We start from the raw sequence: 22,775 nt of genomic DNA, 5'->3' as shown, positions 1-22,775 counted from the left end.
AACTTTTATTGACTAGATTTGTGGAAGTATATTGCCTAATTTACATATCAAAGGGCAGTATCCATGTCCGGCATGGCATTATGCAAAAAAAATGTGTTCTACTTGCAGTAACTGATTTTTCTGTTTACATTTTTAGTCATGTCAGCATGGCACAACTCAGTAAGTCAGTGGCTACACTCCTGGTGTCTTCCAGTGTTGTCTTATCAGTGCATTGTAGCAAGTGAAATCTCTCCTCCCCATGTCTCAATACACACATCCTAGCAAACCAAATTAAAAGACCTGTTCACTGTTGTTTGTGGATTTACAAGTCTTTCCATATTCAGATTTCACACTAGCACTTGTTTCTCAGTTATGCATTTTTACATGGAGGAAACATGTTAAATACGATTAATCATATGTAACATAATAATTCTTGAAATGAATATTTCAGTTACCTGTAAAAGGTAGTTTCTACTTAGTATAGAACATGTGCAATTACAGTTGACTGTATTTACTTTAATTGATGTAATTATGATTTAATTGTTAAAACGATGTAGACAAATTGCCTTAAAGGACCAAGTGATGTTACTAGTGTGGCTTTAGTATGTCAAAAACCTGTTATACATGACTTTCTGTTTTGTTCCCATTGTTCTCAGTCATGGTTTATTATCCGTGCTAACCATGGTAACATTACTACTGTCTACTATACCACAATACTGTAATATTATATACACTACTTTTATAGTAAGCTTTTTAAATCAGTTGACCCCCCACCCCTCCCATCACTCTGTCTTTTTCCTTGTTTTGTGAGAGCGCTCCTTGTGTTGACTTGCTATATTCATTTGGAGCTCAGATCAGCCCCAAAATGTTAAAATGTACTTCACAGTATATTGCATTAATGTGAAATGTATTTTCAAATGCAGAGTTGCACTTTCAAAAAAAATACAAGGCTGCCTCCATGCTTGGCAAATGCAGCAGAGGGTTCTCAAAGGCCTTTTAATACTTTCTGACAAGCACCTTATTTTGAATTGATTCCTTCCACTTGTGTGGTTGTGCCATCATTTGCTGCTACTGTACTTGATTGTTTTGAGTTATGTAACTTTGCTTAAAAACAATAAGTAAATGAGTTTATTCACCCTGCAATTACCTCTAGCTTGATGAAAACTAGTAAGGAGGGCATATTGTTGGTAACTAAGTACCTGTGAGCCTGGAGAAATTACATTATTGTATATGTGTGCATATTGTGGAATGACAATAAAGCGTTTCATATTTTGAATCTTGATCATGTTTGACTAACAGATAGCAGTCATCTGGGTTCCATGCTTTTTCACACCCTTTACGCTCAGCAAAAGTGACTTGCTGCAGCATAACATCAAGCGTGTTTCTGTACTGTCACAACCGAATATTACATCCTTTCTGCTGAGGACTTCTGTGATGGAGGAGTCTACACTATCCTTTCTCTGCTGATGTGATGAGATCCAGTAGTGACTGGGGAGAAGCCTGCAGCTTTGAGCGAATGTTTCCTGGAGAACAGCATCAGATCAGCCAGAGGGATGAACCCTGGAGACAGATCAGACCGAGACAACTAGACAGAGCACACAGAACTCAGCAGGGAAAAACTCCCATAGTTTGACTGAGCTACCAGACAAGATGGGATACTGTATACTGTACATGAAAGAAGAAAGAGAGATGCTTTTCAGTCATACTGAAGTTTATTTTCACAGAGGTTACACTTGTGTGTAGAAAAAATACACTTACTGGCCACTTTATTAGGTACATATGTACAATCTAATGCCATCCAATACAGTGACTCTGCAATGAATTCTATATTTACAATGTTATAATTTCTCAGTTCCTAAATTAAAACTATCAGCATGGTGATAAGTCTACTCTCTGTTTATTACTGAGGTCAAACTGGGTAGTGGAGTCATACTGGAGTGCATTATAAGAGGCACTAATGTTTTAGCCACCCTATTTAAAATGAAAGAGGTGGCCAAATGATTAGAACCACCTCTTAAAATCAAATGCACTCAACTCAACCACCCACTATAATCTCAATAATAAACAGGAAGTAGAATTATCACCCTCCTACCTGATAAAGCGGATAATGAGTGCAAAAAGAGGTACTAAACAAATTCAATGAGAACAAACTCCAAAATTTTAATTTACAGAATGATATTGGAAGTAACTTAATTAAACATATGCTGGCATATATTAAAGTTTAAGGTTGGTGAACATGCTTTAAGTAGTTAAACTGGTACCGTTATATTTTAGAAGATTTAACAATACTGGAAGTACATGTATAATTATTGAACTCTACTGGAAAAATGGCTGCTGTTTGAAATGTAGTAAACCTGGTTTAGTGTTACTATATCACTATACCAGACCAACACAATTACATCATGAAAGACAGTTTTTTCTGTTGACTTACTTAGCGAAAGAGAGAAGAACAAGATTTAATTGGTAGTTGTATACGTCTACGACATCTAAAACACTGATGGACCCATGTGACGATACATAGAACTCTTGGAAGGTGATTCATAATGGGATCTTTGTCATGCTGTTGTCTGTGCATATTGTCATTGTGATAAACCTATGTTAGCAGTGATCTCTTGACGTCATCCCCTGGATCAGTCTTCTCCCAGCCCTGTCTTATACGGGTGAGACTGCGGTCCACGCAGGGCAGGAGGAGCAGCATCTTAAGCACTAACACCACAGAAGGCAACACTAGACAGAGCATGTAACCAGGCGGGGTGTACCATTTGTAGCTGGAGACACGTAGGAACTTGTCCCAGCCATACAGGTAAGTGTGAAAGGTACAGATGAACAATGTCAAGTAGCCCAGCTTGGACTGGAAGAGAACAGAATGAGTAAAGCCACATAACTTTATATGAACATGGGTATATGTCCACACTCACAAACACAGCTATAATTAACACACACAAAAAAAACACTGCAAGTTGAAATGCAATAGAATTACTTTTACCTGATCAAGCATTTCTACAGGAACAGCAAGAGTGTGCACACACACATGCACAGTTGCACATTTACAGGCAAATATTTCGTAAACACACAAAAAACTGGAAGACTGTGGTCAGGAATAATGTATGCCAACCAAATTACAGTTGATGAATAACTTAACATTTAAAACCCTGCTCTAATTTAGGCTGGAGTAAAGGGTAGAGGTGTGGAATGAGAAAATGAGGTTGTTATGACCTAGTTACATTTCTGAAAGAAGTTATGCCCTGCAATGAGTCAGATTTTATTTTTGAACGGTCAAAGTAGAAAACAAGGAAAACATTTGTGTCCATGTAAAGACACACACAGTGGATGATTTAGCAAAGGAAGGATAGAAAGATCCCAAACCTTTTCAACAGATTGCTTTCAATGAAAAACTGGAACATGCTATCTGGCCCACACAAGTATTTTCAATCTAGGCTGAAGCACAGAATCGCCCTCATCAGTCATTCCTTGAATCTTGGCTGGTGATCATGATGTGAAGATCGTAGCAAATAGTTGGTTCTGCCAGTATCCACATATTCTTAAAGGTCCAGCAGTGTTTCTGTAATTTTCCATATTAACTGAACCTCAGCAGCCTGGAGCATAAACGGGTGCAACAGTGGAGCTACACAGAAAATATTATGACGTACTTTCCAGTGGGCATATTGTAAGTGGATGCTAACTGAGCCTATTTAATATGATGAGCATGTATTTCCCTGTTAACTGAATCAATCTAGTTGTCATTTGCAGCTTTTCAAGGCCATGTTGAAGAGGTGAGATAATCAGTTGTCCCAAATTAAATTTCCCAGTGAGCTTGTTTGTAATCATTTTATCTAAAGTTGGCTCATGTAATGTAAAAGAAATTGCTTTAAAACGATCGACAATGTGCTTGTCTGCCATTAAGTCTCCTTTTTGTCAGCAGAGAGTGCCAATTGGCTGCAAAAGCTGTGATGCCTTTGCTGTTTTCCATTTTGTTAAGTGAGTGTAACATTCAAGCGCAATTTTAAGTGGAAAGAATGCACACATGCTGTTCAAATGTTGTTCAAAGTCTTTCTGAAAAAAGCCACTGAAGGGCAATAAATACACAATGTGTCAGTTTCCATAAATAAATCCACAGACATTAATACGTGTAAGGAAACATTTGCTGGACAGATTGTTTGGTAGACCGTTGTCCCGGCACCACTGCTAAAGTCATGGTTTGCTTTTAGCCGCCATTGTTTCACCATGTAAACAGGATTCAGTCAAATGTTTATGAGCTGCATGACATGCTACATTCTGTGTCCATTATATGTCACTTTGAATGTGCAGAGACAATAAAGCTCACGCATCCAGATACCCACATATCATATGACTCACACAAACATGCTGATACCCACCTGTATGAAGCTGAACTCTCTCCAGCTGAGAGCATTGCTGACAGAGGGGAGAGAGGTTATTCCCAACAGGAGATACAGGCCAAAACCCAGAACCCCCACAGAGTAGTACGAGTCAGTACGCCAGGCCATGGTGGTGTCAAATTTTGACGTTCGGTTCTCCCTGATCTTAATGGAAGATCAAACAAAGCAGAGAGAGGTTTATTAACACTTTGTGTACTGATGGAAACAGATGTGTTAGTTTTTGATTACATGTGTTTTTTATGCTAACACAGAGATTTGAATGTATCACACACACATTTTTTGTCTATTTAGCTGTCTTTTACCTCTGAGATGGTAGCTGCAGAAAGTCTAAATCTCACATAATATCTGGGAAAGAAAATGACATATATTTAGAGAAAACGTATCAAAAATTCATATATGCCCACCTCATTTACATATGCAATGTAGTGATTATGAAAACAAAAATACTGACTTTGCACTTTGGGGTAGCTGTACTTCTTTAAGGCATCTTATTTCAAAAATTACTCTTAGCACTGTTTATACTAACTTGCTGGTTTGAGTACTTCAGCTTTATTAGTATTAAAACTAGCTCAGATTCTTCTATGACTACCACTGCTGACACGGCTGCAGCCGACACTACTTCTACCACTAATATTAATACCTTTGTGACAGCCTCAGACACATATTACAACCCAACCACAAGCTTGGTCTTTCTAGCAATTTGGCTCTAACTTTCAAGTATTTTTCCTTTACTAGCAGCAGTGTTGAATGTACAGCATTGAAATCAAATGTGTTAGTGTGTATGTTACGGACCTTATGGGGATGATGAGAGTGTAGAGCACATGCAGTGAGGCAAAGCCAAGGGCTAGCAGTCCCAGCTGTTTTCTGCACAGCATCCAGCGATCCAACCAGTCTGGAAAACGCCTGTAGGAAAAATACTTTGTAAGACACATTATTTAAAATATATCTAATTGTAGAGTACATCTCATTGGAGCGATAAAATGTAAGTCCATCTTGTTTTAACATCTGACTTGTATTTTGTTCCTCTGTAAAGCTGAATGAAGGCAGCCATGACACCAGGCAGATAACACAGGGTCAACATGATAAGCGACACAATTGGAAACACCTGACAGATGGAAAAGAAACACAGTGAGACACAATGAGATTACTGTGAGGATAACACATATCATAATGAAGTTAAATGATTTTCAGGGAAAACACCTGGAGACAAACAGATGCACATCTACGAGCAACCTAACAGTCTTTACCTTGTTGGCCAGGGACACCATGATTCTGAAGGATATGTCTTTCCCCTCTTCAACATATGCAGAGATGATGTCTCTAATGAGCAAATAGAAGAAGAAGAAGGCAGTGAGGCCGACTGCCAGGCGTAGTGGCAGTCTCCACTCTGGGAACAGCTGCAAGGGGAAGTCCTCCAGTTGTCTGGCTGCAGACAAAGACCCCCTGTCCAGAACACTGAAGCTCAGTTTGCTGGCTATTTCTGACACTGCCTGTTTTGCTTCAGCATTGTTTCCGCACAGGTAAACCTGGAGCATGAAAAAAGCCATAGTTAAAGAACTCAAATTGGCCCCCTGCAAGTAACACAAATTTTCGTTACACCAAACCATGAATTTACAGTAGGTTTATGCATTTGTGCACACAATGATGAAAGGATGGTTTTGTCTCAAGAGGATCCAGCATGAAAGTGGCAGGAGATCCTTGGGTTTCCTGTGTAAAACACTAAAATTTAGTTGAAAAAAGCATATACAAACTAACAATAAAGCTCAGTCAACACCTATGTGATGTTGGTGTTGATGCTCCAAATACACCATCATGCTGCAATACATAAACATACACCCCTCACTGCCACACTCATTCTCCTGTGTGGTTTTACTGTCCTATGGGGCAACACGGAAACATCAAAACAGAAAAACCCACATATGCTGCAGCTTTGCAGTGCAGAGTGGAAAGCAAAGCACAGGATAGAGAAGCATTGGCTCAAAGAGAGGCTGTAGTGTCAACTGATTTGGGTATGCATCAATGATGGTATTCAGAACTTGATGGTTTTCAAAGATGGTATTCAGAATTTGGCTTGTTTTATACGAAATGCTCTTCTCAAAATTTCTAAATTAGTTAATAATATAAATTGGTCTGGAATAATCCCTGCATGAAAAGACACTATTGATTTTAACTTGTTTGTCAACTCTGTGTGAACGCATCTGAGAATTGTCAGATACTTGAAGTACTGCAGTGGATGAAGAATCTGACAAGCAACAGTGAACATCATTCCAACAATAGATTTTTCAGCATTAGAAATAAAAGATGCATCCCTAAATAGCTAAAGGATAAAACCCCACGTGCCACTTTTTGGCAGTTCTCCATAAACTCAATGGTTGGACATAGGAGACTACGTACAAACATGTTTAGTACCTGTCTATTGGCATCTGAAGGTCCATTCTGAAGGGCCCAGGCAGACAAAGTGTTAAAAGCTTTCACCACGTGAGCTCCGGGAATTAGACTAAACAACAAACAGCAAAAAAATTTTTTCCTTTAGTTGTTAAAGCTTCAAACCACATGGAGTGTTTCATTACTGTCTACTTCTCTCTTACAGTACCTCTGCAGATACTCAGCATTGGCCTCTGGGTAGAGATCCTTCCTGAGGTTGTTGCTGACATCCACCAGCACCTTCCAATCAATACAATTAGTGAAGTGTATGAAAAGTTAGAAATTAAGCAACTGCTACACTTTGGTACACAAAGGCATCTGACTGCGACATTGTACCTTTCCCTTGAGTCCAGGTGCAAGTGTTTCCAGAAAGCCATAGTTGTGTCTGTGAATACAAACAAAGACCAGACTGGCTGACTGGGCTGCTGCCTCATGGCTCATCACCTGTACAACCCACACAATCACAGAACTATCGTTATGCATGCCCATTACATGTGACAACACACGCAATAATAACTGGTTCCGCATGTTCCAAGACAATAGTTAGGCACATATTGCATGAAAACTAAATGCTGCAGAGTGGAGCACCACACAAAACATCTGCAGGGATATATTCACACATGCGCGCGCACACACAAACACACACACACACACACACACACACACATGCATACACACACATGCACATGCACACACACACATTATCAGTAACCTTGTTTAGTTCAGTCAACTTTCAAAGTCAGATAAGAACTGGTCCAGTCTGACTGTGAGTTTTATCAACAAAGTTTTTGCGTTTGCTCAGGAAGATCATGCAACATGCACTCTGAGGTGTCAGCTGTGCATTACAACGATAACAATCTTTTTAAAACGCCATGCAAAAAAATCCTTCTCTCTCAGAAAATGTCATGCAATGTGTTTTACCTGAGCTCCCTGAGGCAAGGGGCCACAGCTGTGAGGTCTGCGGCTGCCGTATACCACCCTGTAGCCAGTCTGCAGCAGACACTGGCCCAGAGTGCGTCCTAAGTCCCCTGTCCCAAAGATACACAGCAGCTCCTGCTTAGGGGCAGCTGCCATGCCCAGAGGACACAGCGACACGCTTTCTGGCTTCACCTCCTTTGACATGCTGCTCTGTCTCTCAGCTGACGTAGCCACAGTCTGAAACAAACAGTGAGGATATCTCCTGTTGTTGTAAAAGAACAAGACACTCCACCAGGTCTTCTGTCAATGCCAGACAGCTGTAATAAAATATAATTGAGTAACATGTGCAGATTCCAAGCAGATGTAGCAAAATAATAGTCTATCAATGTAAGAATCTCTTCTAGGTGCCTGTAGGAAAGGTTTCAGCAAATCAACAGTTCATCTCTTAAATCCATGTGTCTGTTCTTTTAACTCCTTACTCACCAGACTGACAGGTTTTTCAGTCTTGATTCGGTTTTATAATGGCCCGTGCCCTCCCATTTTAGGCTGGACTCAGGGTGAAGCCTCTAAACTGCAAAACCGTGGTAAAAGGTGGAGGCATGTGGGTTGTCAGTGAACGGTAATGTTTTCTTTGTGCAAACTCTTTGGCTTGCTATGCCTGTGTGTATTTGTTTGGCTGGGAAATACCATGGCAATGTTTCAAATATGGCTTCTTCTGGGAAACCAGATGATCATCTGTGACAGATTATGCAACACTGGAAAACAACACTCTTTTCAGTACAGGATGCCAAAATACCATGGTTTTTCTGGTTTTACTAAATCACTACTATGAATACACACATTGAGAAACACACATTGAGTAAGTAAAAGCGAATTTGAAGATAGAAAAAGGAAATACACAAAAAAAAAACCCTAATGTGCTTTCTTTGATTGGCACAGTGTGAGGCAGACTGTGTAATTGTAGCTTGTCTAATGACAGCAGATCATTATAGCAGGTTTGGGCACCTACACAGAATCAAAGCAATGATAGGGGAAAACATTTAAACCTCATTCTTCTTGTGTTAAGAGCATAATGCAACTTTGACAGTTCAGACAAGAAGTGGATTGGCCAACAGCTTACTTATCACAAACATGGATCACTAACACAAAGCTCATGTTATCTGGACCAAATGCAGGTCATGGTCAGCAAACACAATGCGTTAGCATGCTCCTAACTTTTTTCTTTTCTTTCCCCTGACCTTAAAATTTACATTTTCATTAGCAGCTAGTTAGTTGCTGTGCGTTAGTTGTGTCCAGAATGAAAAGGACCCATGTTTCTGTGATGATTCACAGATATGGTGGTCAGCCAAGGCACTCAGCGACTCATGTGAGTTTGCAGGCAAACCCTCCAATTACAGTCTAATCTGCACAATTGTGTGCCCCTATGAGTAATTAATTTTCTTGGCCTTGTGTCTGAAATTGGCCTCTGACTGCAGCCCCTCTTATTTTTCCACATGTCCAGAATAGCTCCAGTGCTCACGGTTGAGGTGAACCACAGACCCGGTGACCTGTCCCAATCTGTAATTACTCACTCTGTTGCTTAACTAAGTGGCCCGTGTGTGTCTACGTGAATGTGCGTATGTGCATGTAACACAGCTATACTGGTATTTTACTAATACGCATTCACGCACACACACACACACACACACACACACACACACACTGAAAAGAACAGAGTGACTGATCAGATCTTACTCTTCTAACCACAAGATGCCAAAGACGATAGGGGAATAGGGTTCATGAGGTTCGGGCTTGACAAACAATAAGAATCTTTCACATTAGTACAATATAGCAACACAAACAAAAGATATCCTGTAAAAGTGGCAAGGCTTATTGTAAATCTAGCAGGTCAGGGTTGTTTAGGTACAACATGGGTCAATAATAACTTACTCAAAGTTCCTTGTCTTCTGACACCAAGCTCAAGATCAACCTCTAACTGCCCAGGCACTGAGAACAGAGATCGAGCTCAGTTAGGAGAATAGCTGCAGTCAAGTACTCAGAAGCTACACACCAAACAATCCTTGAAAAGCGTGGGTGATTTTTTGATGCTCAAAACAAAACTGAATGGAAGCAGCAATCACATATCAAATGTCAAATCTAGAAAAAGGCACTCTCAGCCAAGGGTGGTGATTAGATCGTCCAGTATTCCCACGCTACAGCCATTACCATGATTGGCTTTACACTGCAGAATATCTGATTGTCTAAGCAAAATGCAGGGTGCATTAGAGACACAAGTCTATGCTAATTATTTCTGGCGCATGAAACAAGGCACACTGATATAGTAACATCCTGCCTTCTAGATAACTGCTACATAATCAAGGTGTTTGATTTTAAGGTGCAGTTCTCGGGGTCTGAATGCAGTGTGCACTGTTTGTTCTGTGCTCCTTTTAAAGCAGCTGTTAAATGTGTAATTGTGACCATGGTGAAACTGAGACCCCAGAGATCTGAGGAGCAGGAAAGAACAAAGATTTTCTACAATGATCAGAGCAGATGCTCTCTAGGTAATGGATTATCAGACACATGAATAACTGTAGTAATTATTCAGTGGAAGACAAGGTCAATTATTAATAATCTACAGTGGTAAGATTTGCAGCAGAGTGATTTGATGTCAAAAAGAAAGGGGGAGATGGTGTTGTGAGTTTGTGGGAGTGTTAGAAGTCCTGTAAGAAAACTGTTGTACAGTACTGCAGGGTCTCGGTGCTGTGCCGCAGGGCAAGAAATGAATAGCAAGGCTGTTCTGAGGCTGATGTTTGGTACAGTGACTTTTCCCTCTTCTCGCTTCAGCTCCTCTACACGACACATCTGCTGTTTATGTTTTCCTTAAGGCACAGCGTGTCCTCTTATGAGCCCCCTTAGCTATCTTTTCGAGGACATGTTTTGGGAGGCAGGCCGTGACCTGACACCACCAGAAAGGCCGCAGCTAAAATACAGATTTTATAAGGCAGAAATATGAGAAGGGCAGGCTGAAAAGCAGTCCACCTATTCTCATTATTTGCTTAGAAATGGCTTAGCTGTCAAAGCCTCTTTTTGTAAATCACTTAAATGAATGGATGAAAATAAAGTCCAGCTGGTTGGTTGGCAGCAGATAACATCCTAGTGAAACTTATCTTGGCTTCAGAGAGACTCAGGAACAGTGTTACAAGCTGTGCTTTTCCCTCTGTCTCTCTCTCTCTCTCTCTCTCTCTCTCTCTCTCTCTCTCTCTCTCTCTCTCTCTCTCTCTCTCTCTCTCTCTCTCCCTCTCTCTCTCTCTCCCTCTCTCTCTCCACTCTCTCACTCTCTCTCGCTCTCTGGTTTAACACTCTGATCTTCGTAGAGATTTACAGCGAAATCTCCCTACTGACCCCTACTGCACTAGTGCTCAATGAGTGGCCTGTAAAGTTAATGGGTCAGATCCAATCTTTCCTTGTAACACACCAGTCCACACACACTCATACACACATCCTCACTGTATTTCTTGCTCTCTCACACACATGCATCTTCTCTTCCTTTCTCTTATACAGCAGAAAAGCGTGAGGATGTGATCTCAGCTTTATTTGGCTCCTAGTCACATGGTTATAAACTTGACTGAACAAGTGAATTGTCAGGTTACACAGGGTTTTAGCCTGTTTTGTCCCTGAAAACTAAAACAAAAATCACAGGCATGTGCTAAAACTTCGAACCTTAAACTTCTATAGACCCACACAGGGGATTTATGTTGATTGGACCTTTTCACCAGCTGTGTGGGTGTGTGCAGATCATGACCTTCATTTGTGTTGCAACATTTTGGGCTTTTATTTTCCACTAGAGCACGATAGTTTGGTAATATTGTACTTGGTTCATCCCTAGCTCCTGACAAAAAAATCCCATTGTTTGGTCCCAGAATGAATGTTCTTCTTCTTCCTTCCCTTTCAGCTGTTCCCTTTCAGGGGTCACCACAGCAAATCATGTGCCTTCATCTAACCTTTTCTCCACCCATCCCAACCTGCTTGCACACGCCTCTTTACCTCTTTTCCACATTATACGTTGCTCTGGACCTCCAAAAATTAATGTTACTAATAATATATAGTGACAAACAGCTGGGGCTGGAAACTCTCTGCATACAGAGAGTTTATTTATTTATTTATTTATTACGCATAATAAAATCAAAAGACAAACAACTGCATTAGAAAATATCTGGTTGTTGCTGTATATACAAAAACAAAGAGAAACACACAGTAACACACGGGAAAAGAGGCACAGTTGGATGTCTTTGACTGGGCAAACGCATCCAGTGCTCATAGGAAATATTTAGACCAACATGCCAAAAAGGATGAACATAACATGACTTTTCCGTAACCAAAGCTAAAATAATTAAATAAAATATACATATTTGATTGGTAGAGTCCTTTATAAGTAACATTTTTTAAACAGGTACTGTATACATGTGACCCATCCAGAGTAATAACGTCTTTATAAATAATAACTAACTATATTATTTCATATTTATTTAGCTCATATGATAAAATATTTTATTTTTAGCCACATTTCTAGGGATTTTAAAATATAAAAGTTCCTCTAAATACTAAACTGTACGTAGGATCTTCTATGTGTCCTTTGTGACACACAGAGCAGAATAACTATCTTGTGAAACCTCTTGTGTGAGTCAGGCTCCTGCCGTTGATGAAATATAGGAGTGCAACAGTAGCTGTGGCAAAGCTAATGCAAACTGAGCCATAAAGCAGCTGCACTGACACAACAAGAGTCTAACTGCGGCTTTTGACAACTTAAATACACCATCTAATTGCAAAGATACTGCTGAATATTCCAGCAACTAGAGTGTGTTACATGCACGTGAGTGTGGCAACACAACCTGAATTGTTTGGCCAAATTAGCTTTGATCCAAATATTCCTTTTATAAGACACTTGTTGTGTTACGCAATACCTGTTGCAACTATCTAAGAAAGATGTATTTGGAAATTCTATAAGCATTACACAAGAAGATTTTCACTTACTGAACAAGAACTGAAACTAAATAAAAAGGGAGGTACTGTTGTGGGCAGCACCTTTGCTGTGTGAAAGTTTCAGTGAATAATCAGTACCATCTGTCTGTAATCTCTAAATGACCGGAAAGAAAATATTAATCACATAGTAAAAACCAAAATTTAAAACATGTGAATAAAACCTATGTAATTAAAAAGCCCTATTGCCTGGCTATGAGTCAACGGTGCCCAGCAAATATCTCCTTTGCAACGGGGGACAGACATCAGTGAGCTTCTGAGGAAAACACTTTCTCTATCTCCTATCTAATCTGGCCTCCCTTCTCATTTTGAATCACTCCACTCACTCCCTTTTCTGTGTTTTCACTCCATTTCACGACTAATCCCACTCCCTCTCAGCCCCTGCAACATCAAATCTCCTCCTGAAACAGAAGTCCTGACAATAGTGAATATATAATTCATCCCCATGACCACGCATTGCTGAATATTTCACTCTGACAGTCATGTATAATTATAGTTGACTCCGTGTCAAGCTGTCACTCTAGTGCCCCCTCTCTGGTAGTTTTTCCACACAGCCCTTCAGGCCTCAAAAAAAGCGGTTTCCTCTGCAGTGTGGGCTGCCTTTTCGTCTTTTTTTCGAAGGCACGGATTGCTCAATTACTGTCAATCGCTAGGTGGCAAACCACCATTCACACCTGGTCCCGCCTCCGATGAAACTCATAACCACTCGCAATTACCGACAAAAGCTGTGTTTTACTGACCAGACATTCACAAAATCCACACGGTGTTTAGGAAATACAATAAAGTAAGCAGCAACAATCCTCACGAGGTTGGTAATGAGACTTAATGGGAGTTAATGGGGTTATGCTGATCAGGCGAGCAGAGAGACCCCAGGTTAATACAGCTACTAACAGGACAGAGACTGAGCGAGGGGGTATATGCACACACATGCACACACCTCCACGTAGTCAGCATAAAGGCCTATCTCACACCCTAGACTGAAATCATTAGATTCTTATTCTCAGTTTAGGAAATATACATGACCCTTCTGGATCATTCCTCTCTTTATGTCTCTTGTCCAGTGCTGCTGTTATACAAGCTGTGTGTGTGTATACAGTATATGTTTGTGTTTGAGACAGTGTGTACTTTCAAGTCTTCTCTGCTTAGCAGCAGTTAATGAGATCAGGGTGACTGTTACCTGTGAAGAGGCTTTTGATAGAATATGTTCAGAAAGAGAGGGGGGGTCGAATTAAACAGAAGAGAGTCGGGGGGAGTGAGGAGGAAAGAAAGACTGAGGGTATGTGGGAAACTGTTTGTGTGTGTGTGTGTGTGTGTGTGTGTGTGTGTGTGTGTGTGTGTGTGTGTGTGTGTGTGTGTGTGTAGGGGGGAGGGTTGGTGCTTATATAGAGATGGCCTGAAGAAATTACACAGGATAAGGAGGATAAAACAGAGAAGTAGCAGGAAAAAGAGCAGAAGTGGAAACATGGAAAAGTGACAGAGAGCAGAAGGGCGAGCATTCATTTTTATTCGCGAGGAGAAGTCAGCTTCATCACCGGAAGAAAGGCTGATAGATGAGGTCCATTCACTCACCTCCACCCACTCCTGTGAATGTCATACATGTTGACATACATCTAATATAAGCATGCACACACACATCCATAGCTTCAAACAGTAATTTCTTTTATTTGGAGGGGTGGGGGGGGGGCTGTTTAGCTTTGTGTGTGAAAGACTGGATTGCACTGAAATTTTAGGAAACCCACAAGGGAGTATTTGGATTATAGTTTCCCTTCATCATAATCAGACTCAAATCCTCCTTTTTAACTCTAATACTTTAATTCTAATTACTCCACACAGGCTTCAGTGAGCTGAAGACCGGGAGGGTCTTTATCCCTTGGGAGTGAAAGAGGAAGAGTCTTTAGGAGACACAGACAGACAGACAGGCAGAGCCAGAAAGACTGAGAAAGAAAGTAATAAACAGAGAGCTGAAACTGAACGCATAAGGTAGGACTAAACAAGTAAGGCTACCCAGACTGCTCTGTTCATAGTAAATTCTCTGATAGTTAGTCTTAAAACACTTCATTTTCTAAATGACAGAGGGAGACAAGTAGAGAGCTCCACCAACAGAGTTAAATACACATTTTATGTCATGAGCTTTGTGGCAGTAAAATTACATTGTACTTAAAAACCATTTGGGATGAGGTCACTCATTGTATAGAGCCACAGCTGCATACCACCACATAATGTTTACTTCTAGTATCAGTGTTTGCATTCAGTTTTCTGTTTCCTGTCTGTTTTTTCAATTTTAACATTTGTTCTGTCTAATTATGCCATTTTACTTTTTTGTTGAAGCATAAAACTGAGCATAATTAGAGCAGAATAAATATACATTCTATAGCCACTGATAAACAAATGGCAAAAAGTAGATTTGTATTTATATGCTGTGCTCACCGTAACAACAGATTTCTCCTACACCCAAGCAATGTTTTGATATTACTTTTTCTTTCTTTTCTTCACAAAGATGCCATTTGAATGACCCGGAGCAGCCCCACTGGCACCAGAAATGAGAAAACCTAGCTAGATCCCGAACAAATTCACAGCTCTGCCTTCTGTACCTTTAGCAGCAACAACATTTAAATGATTACCCCCAGACAGATCCTCTGCGGGATCTAATAACACTCTACTGACCACTGGCCCAATGGGATTCCAGTTCAAACAAACCTGAACATAAAAATGAAACAGGAAGGATTTTTCATTCTCCCCAGAGGGCTCGCTCACTCTTTCACTCATTCCCTACTGCTATCTCTATCTCTCTCCACACTGGCTGCTTTCATCCCACTCCCAGAGCTGAGGAGATACACAACACACAGAAGGAGAAACACACATAGACACACAGGAGCCAAAAACACACAGAGAGAAACGGAGGAAGCAAATACAAAAGAGAAATGTGCTTTCTCTCTCACACACACACGCACACACACATGCACACATATAGTATAGGTATATATACAGACACAGTGGGCCCTATTTCAGGATGCTGTCAGCAGAGGGACAGAGTCTAGAGGAAACACAGGATGAATTCTCCTCTGCCTCATTCCATCACACTGCCATGACACTCCTATTTACCTCCCCCATCTATCTCCACACTGACTGTCTGCCACCTTGTCTTGCCTGTGTGTGTGCGTATGTGTCTGTGTGTGTGTGTGTGTGTTTGTGTGTGCGAGCGCACATGCACACGTGCTAAGCCTAAGAGTCCAAGTGTATGAGCACATTCAGAGTGATGGAGTGAGGTGAGGTGGACACTGTATATTGTGCTTCACAGTGTTAGAACTTGCTGTGAAACCCATCAGCATTTGACAGAATTACTGTGTTTTTGTTTGGGTGCTGCCACTCAGGAAGTTTCTTCATTTAAGTTTCCAATAATGTCAGTCCCAAGTTTTCCCAAGTAATCTCTCCAAGTGATTCCCCCTTAACTTTGTTTCAGATTTGTTTTTCCTTGTCATCACTTCGGCCTTGTGAGCATTCCTCTCCCCCTGTCGTCATCTAATGGCTTTGCTTCATACCCCATATGTCCTCCTGCAAATGTGAGAGAGCTGCTTTCATTGGGGGGAACGAAAGTGTTCAATCCAATTCCCCAACCTCATTTTGGCTCTGAGAGAAATGGTCCTTTTCTTTATGTCTTTCACACATGCGCACACACACATGCCCCCCCCCCCCCACACACACACACACACACAACGTTTCCTATCCTCCTGTCCTTCTACTCCCCAAGGCTATGGTCATGCATTTTCACTTCATATGAAATTTTTTTGTTTGTTCTCCCTGGCCTTCTGTGATCCATGACCACAAAAAGAGAGAGAACACACAGTGAGAGCAAATAAAATGGATATTACCAGTACAGACGTGCAGTATTGAGCTGTGCACTGGCTTTATCCCTCACTGGAAATACTAGCTAGCACTTCTTAAGGCAAACAAAATTGCTTAATTTCCTTCTCTTCGGTGCATTATCGGTGTCCTTGAAGACACACACTTTTGTATTATACCGTTAATGTACACTAAATTACATATTGAGAGCCAAAAGCATTTCCTGTGAAATGTGTACATTTTCAATAAAATCGTACTTATGCTTTGATTTTAGACAGTAAAACATTATCATTAACAGCAATTGGCCTTATGTCTCTGTATTCATAAGTACAGAACCCTAAGGTTCCATCAATCTGGCATCAATGCTGCCAATTTATGACTTTATTAGTCATATATACATGTTTAAATTGGCCTTAAGAAAAAAATTAAACAGGTTGCAATAACCAGATGCCTTTGACAGTAATATTTTATTAGAATCTTCTTCAATATGACAACATCTCTTTAACAGTTAAGCTGTTAATGCAAAAACGTTATTCACTCCCTCGCATAATTATTGTCAGTGCCATGTGGAGGCCGTTGTTTTACAGTGCTCAGCTCACGAATAGCATTTATTCACTTTCACATACAATATATAGAATTATGATCATAATCATTTTCTACTTATTGACATACTGAGACATTTCTTTAAATGTGCAACAATGCATGTTCTACAATGAATTCTGCTCAAGAGGTTTCTATTTCATCACTAAATAGTCATCATTAACATGACATAATCAAATGTCTCAAGGACACACTGTATCTACAATATCAGTCTCAATAAAGGCTTACATGATGTTTTTTAATATGATGATTAAATTTAGTTCCCAGCACTACAGTTTATATAATAATATTGATATATAGTCTCTTTAAAATGACAGATGTGCCTTGTGTCAGACAAAGCGCTAATAGGGGTTCATGTAATTACATATGTGCATTCTTGTTTATGCACGCACTGTATACTGGTGGATACAATAGACTGTTGGAGACCATAGTCTTCTCTAGTCAGTAGTTGATGGCTGTGTTTTATTCTATTCGTGTGTGTGTGTGTGTGTGGCTGAGAGTCTGCTGATGGGCTAACACCGTTTTTCAAGACAGCCCATCCTGCTGAATTGTCTCGCCAGAGCAATGGAGTCCTCCTCAGCATGGTAAACAACGCACACCTAGACAAAGGCAGTCACACACACACACGCACACACACACACACACACACACACACACACACACATTCCCGCAGCCTCTCATTCCCACAGGAAGGTCAGAAGCCATTAGGCTACTTGCAGTACTTAACACAAAAATAAGACAGAGGCACCACCCAGAAATACCAAATTTCTCCAACCGCAAAAGCTGTCCCAGATGCTGAGAAAAGCTCCATTGGGGGCCCATTCATAGTGCTTAAGGGTGGTTTGTTATTTTCGGAAGCAATAATTAGCATGCCTTGTGTCAAGATATTTCTCTCGCTCAGCAAATAACATTTTGTTTGACAACTATTAGACAACACGAAATCTCCTTGTAGAGCTTATTTTTTTGTACTACTTGCACATTTCTACAATATTTAAATCAATAATGCAGAATGAGGAAAGTGAGCAGAAGAAACAGGCAGTGGATCCAAATGTCAACCAAGGTTACAGCGGCTGCTACACAGACAAAGAAGAAGAAATGAAAAAATGGAAATTATGTACAAATAATGAAAAGCTTAAGTTGGAAGTTTCTTGGAAAAGAGGTAAGTGATTTACTGTAGACAAAATTACAAAATTAATCATTTCTTAATAGTGGTTAATTTTTCCTGCTGGAAGTAGCCATCAAAAGAGTGGTGCACTGTGGTCACAAAGGGATGGACATTGCAACAGCAACAGAATTCAGGTAGGCTGTGGCATTTAAACAAACTGGAAACGGGTTCCTAGTGTTCCAATAGCTTTACACCACTTGCAGCAGCCTGAGCCACTGATACAACGCAGGACGAGCTGAATGTTGCAGCAGAAATCAAGACTCATCAGACCACGCAACGTTTCTCCAATCTTCTATTGTCCAGTTTAGGTGAGTCCTTTTGAATTGTAGCCTCAGTTTCCCGTTCTCAGCTGACAGGAGTAGCCCCAGTGTAGTATTCTGCTGCTGCAGCCAATCTGCTTCAAGATTTAGGGTGTTGTGTCATCAGCCTGAACCAATTTGGCTATTCTCCTCTGACCTCTGGCAGCGGCAAGGCATTTTCACCCAGAGAACTCCTGCTCACTGGATATTTTCTCTTTTTCAGACCTTCGTTGTACGTGAAAATCCTAGCAGATCAGCAGCTTCTGAAATACTCAGACCATTTGGTGCCAAGAATAATGTCATGTTAAAAGAATAGATCATGTCATGTTAAAAACAAATTGATGAAATTACTGAAAAAACTGATAATGTTTTTCTACAGTAGGCAATGGTTAGTTTGGGGAGGATCTTTACTGATATACTGTACATTTATGTTTAACTGGTTTATTGATTTGATTGTCCATGATTTTGTACTACATTGTTGGAAATTATAGGAACCATAAAATAAACAGTTGTAGAAAAATCTTATAGAGAGGCGACATTATTGGCACTGTCACAGATTTGTCATTTGTCTTCAAGCAGATGCTTCAAAACCTGCAGTAGAGACTTTCTTGCTATAACAGCTATAAAAACATGTTACGTCAATCAGTGTCAAGGTCAAGCAATACTTTAGACACATCATCATTAATCTTTTATTTTTATTCATGTTTTACAGTTCAAAACACACTTCCTGCAGACATGCAGAAATGCATGTGTGCATAAGTGTGTGTGTGTGTATAGATGTATGCATGTGTGTCTGTATGAGAATGGGGATGTGAGGATAATTTAATTATAGACAAGAGAGAGCAGGTTACAGAGGTTAATATCCAGCATGCACTCTGCTCCTCTCCGGACACAATAATTGCTTTAAGCACATTAGGAACTTTATTGACTGCGATGGCCTTTTAAGACATTACATTTCTGCTGCTTAGTGTCAGACAGGAGTCGTCCAGCTCCGCATACTGTCTCTGTCTCCTTCTATCTCTTCCCCTGTCTTTCTTCCTTTCCTTCTTTCTCAGCTTGCCCTCTGCTCATCCTGTCACTCTCTCCTCCCTGCATGTGTCTCCCTGCCTGTATCTGCTTAATTGAAGGCTCTATAAATATGATGAGATTTGTATCCGTAGAGGCGGCTTGATGAGGTTTGATTGGCAGGTGATTAACTCCTCTTAACCCACAGAATCATTTGTCCTCGGTGGAACAGTTGCACTAATGACACCATAAAAGGCTTCTTGATGTGTCAAATTCTGAAACGGAGCTCTGGAGAAAGAACTTCCAACAACTCCTTCGAAAACGTGCAGCCCCCTCACTTCTCTTTTTCTCAGCCGAGATCAATCCTCTCAACACCCCCTCAGTAGATCTCTCCATTTTCACTCAACTAGACCTCTTAATGAGGATGGAGGTGAATGGAAGGAGTTATTAAAAAGTCCTCACCTTCCTCCTGGGACCGCTAAAGAGGAATTATATGCAACTAAGTGCACTTACAGCCCCAATTATAGTTATTTCACATTTATGTTACCATAAATCCACATCTACTGCAGTCATGACAAAGATGGAAAATTATTTCTGGCCCTGAAAGAATTTGGTGTTCCTTCCTTTATATAAGGGATCTGCTGGTAGATTTTCATTAGGGACTTCAGGTGAAGAAAAAAATGAAAATTACGGACTCAAGGAATGGAGGGGAGAAAGAGGGAAAGTGATGGGGAGGAGAAGAGAAGCATGGGAATGATGTAGCAGCTGACAGGGAGGGGAGCCAAGCAATAAGTACAGCAGATATAGCCAATGTGGAGAAATAAATGATGTAATATCTGCATGGATCAATGTCTGCACTGTCCCTCTAAAAGGGGCTATCACTATAAATCACATCACCACACCTTCTTCCTACTACATCTGGACGTGTGTGCATGCAAATACACACATTTCCACGACATTTACACACAGATCTTCACACTTCACAGCTATCTCAATTAGTGTGAATTAAGATGTATGGCTGTAAAGTCTTGGTGTCCCGAGACCACTATGTAAATGTCTTCTTCAAGCTGTCCAGTTCCATCACTCTGCAGATGGTGGGAGGACGCAAGAAGGAAATCAATTTGTTAAAATAGCACTATCCAGCTAATGAGAAATCAAGTGGCTTGACATCTCACATGAATCCCATCATGTCCACTCATATTATGAAACAAAGATGTCATTAGTTGCACTTAGTGTGACTAATAGTACAACTGTGTCCATGTTGTAGCTTTGCTAATAGTCCCACCTTGTGGCAAATTCGATAATTACACTTAAAGGGATCTCAAAGTGGGGCAGGGAAAAGTCACTGACACACACGCACACACACATGCACACTCTAGCTAGTTTTGAATTAAAACCTAATTTGTAAACTCATTTACAGCTCCAGTGTTTCCCGGAGATGAATAATCATCATGTGTACTTCAAGTTCTACACACAATGCTGGATTTAACAGAAGGCACATATGTTGATGTAACTGGATGTCTTTCATTATTATTCTTTGAAATTCTGGTTTGTGAATTTGATTTATACTGTACATTACAAAAAAACTTTTAGGAAGAGATATTTTTTGAATTATTGATTGCTACAGTAATGTCAAAGTATCTGGTTTGGAAAGAGAATATGTGTCAATAATTTAAAATGAGGAAATGTTGACTGTATAAAGATGGGCTGGTAAATAACATGATGTCATTCAATCTTAGCGTACAGTTGGTTACCATCAAAAGATGACAAATAAATCCCAACACTCAATCACATACACCCTACAGTGATCTAGGTCTACAATGGTGAATATTTACTTATGACCACACCATCCACATGACATCATGTGTGTCATGTGTGCTTATTGTTGTGTGTATTTTTAAACACTTACTTTTGTAACATTGGTGTTTTCAGCAATGCAATGGCAATGAATGCATTAGTGCATTAAGATTAAGGCACTGATTATTGGTGTCAAGACTTAAAAAGAACGGTGACTGTTAGGCTTCTTGTATGGCTGATGCACTCTATGCTGCACTGGGATTTCGTTTAATATGACTCATTTAGGAAGTTGTCCTTGAAAGTTTAGAATTTTAAAGAGTTGCATGCTGCACAAGTAGACTGGACAGCAAAATTGCAACATGTGGTCACAGAAAAAGAGTCTAGTGCCATGCTAGGTTCATAAAGCTCTAGCTGTCTCTGCCACAATGGTAGTTTGAATTAAATGCTTATGGTGGGAGGTCATCATGCTCATGATGATACCGTGCATTTGCCAATTAGCACCAGCTACAAAGTACAACTTTGAACTATATTACATTGGCAGTGATATTGTTAGAGATCATAATATTAAACAGACAGTTATTATAATGAAGTGCATCAAGCTTCATGACAGGGGATCACTAAAACCAGGATGATTCACACTCTGGAAACCATGAATGTTAACAAAAAACGTTCATGACAAGTAATTCAAAAGAAAAATATATAAATACTAATATATTTTAATCTCTACCAAACATTTAATGCTGCTAGTATAGCTAAGAATTATGACTTACTACACAAGTAGCCTCACATTATGCAGGACATGATTAAACCTGTAACAGCACTGTGTGTATTTGCTTGCCTTGATTCTAACAAATTGTGGATAAATTCTTATTTACAGCTGGGAGGTTGTGAACAGTAAATTCTCAGTATTTTACTGATATACATTTAGCAGTTTCACCGCAGCACTTTGGTGCTGACACAGTGAAGTCCTATTGATTTAGAGAGTGTAAGAAAGGGCATTTTTTTCTAAAGCATCAGTCTTTATCCAAGCTGTAGCCTATAGAACAAGTGCAGAACATTTCACAAGCTGAGTTATGAGATCTACAGTAAATTATGAGGTAATGCGTGCTGTTCTGCTGCACTTCACTCCTGGCTTTGTTAAATCAGGTATTTATTTATTTGAAATGATAAATGTCTCGGTTCAGGAAATACCATTAAAGCACACGAGGTAACATACCTCATCCAGATAAAACAAATTGCCGGACCTTATTCTGCAGCATGAAAAATGGTGATTCTTTCTCTCACTGTGTGTCAACTGCAGTAAGCAAATAGTTCAATCATGGCTTTTACATCCTG

At 40.1% G+C, this 22,775-nt stretch overlaps 1 protein-coding gene across 2 annotated transcripts; it reads right to left on the bottom strand.

Moving 5' to 3' along the window:
- Positions 1-1,669: 1,669 nt before the first annotated feature.
- On the bottom strand, positions 1,670-8,344 carry steap4 (STEAP family member 4). 2 transcript variants are annotated; one of them, XM_067510913.1, is made up of 11 exons: positions 8,202-8,344; positions 7,722-7,955; positions 7,137-7,244; positions 6,970-7,040; positions 6,786-6,873; positions 5,624-5,902; positions 5,387-5,481; positions 5,169-5,279; positions 4,679-4,721; positions 4,356-4,520; positions 1,670-2,830 (listed from the first exon to the last, which is right to left on the bottom strand). In XM_067510913.1, exons 2-11 carry the CDS (start codon positions 7,920-7,922, stop codon positions 2,573-2,575), a joined length of 1,419 nt encoding a protein of 472 aa, XP_067367014.1. In that variant the 5' UTR covers positions 7,923-7,955; positions 8,202-8,344; the 3' UTR covers positions 1,670-2,572. The 2 variants fall into 2 exon arrangements, with proteins under 2 accessions (XP_067367014.1, XP_067367013.1); XM_067510912.1 differs by lacking the exon at positions 8,202-8,344 and having other exon boundaries at positions 7,722-8,195.
- Between the last annotated feature and the right edge of the window lie 14,431 nt (positions 8,345-22,775).

Source organism: Channa argus, chromosome 7, assembly GCF_033026475.1.
Source record: "Channa argus isolate prfri chromosome 7, Channa argus male v1.0, whole genome shotgun sequence".
In the NCBI taxonomy this organism is placed as follows: Eukaryota; Metazoa; Chordata; class Actinopteri; order Anabantiformes; family Channidae; genus Channa; species Channa argus.
The sequence above is the reverse complement of the archived record's forward strand: the minus strand, read 5'-3'. Positions and strand labels throughout refer to the sequence as shown.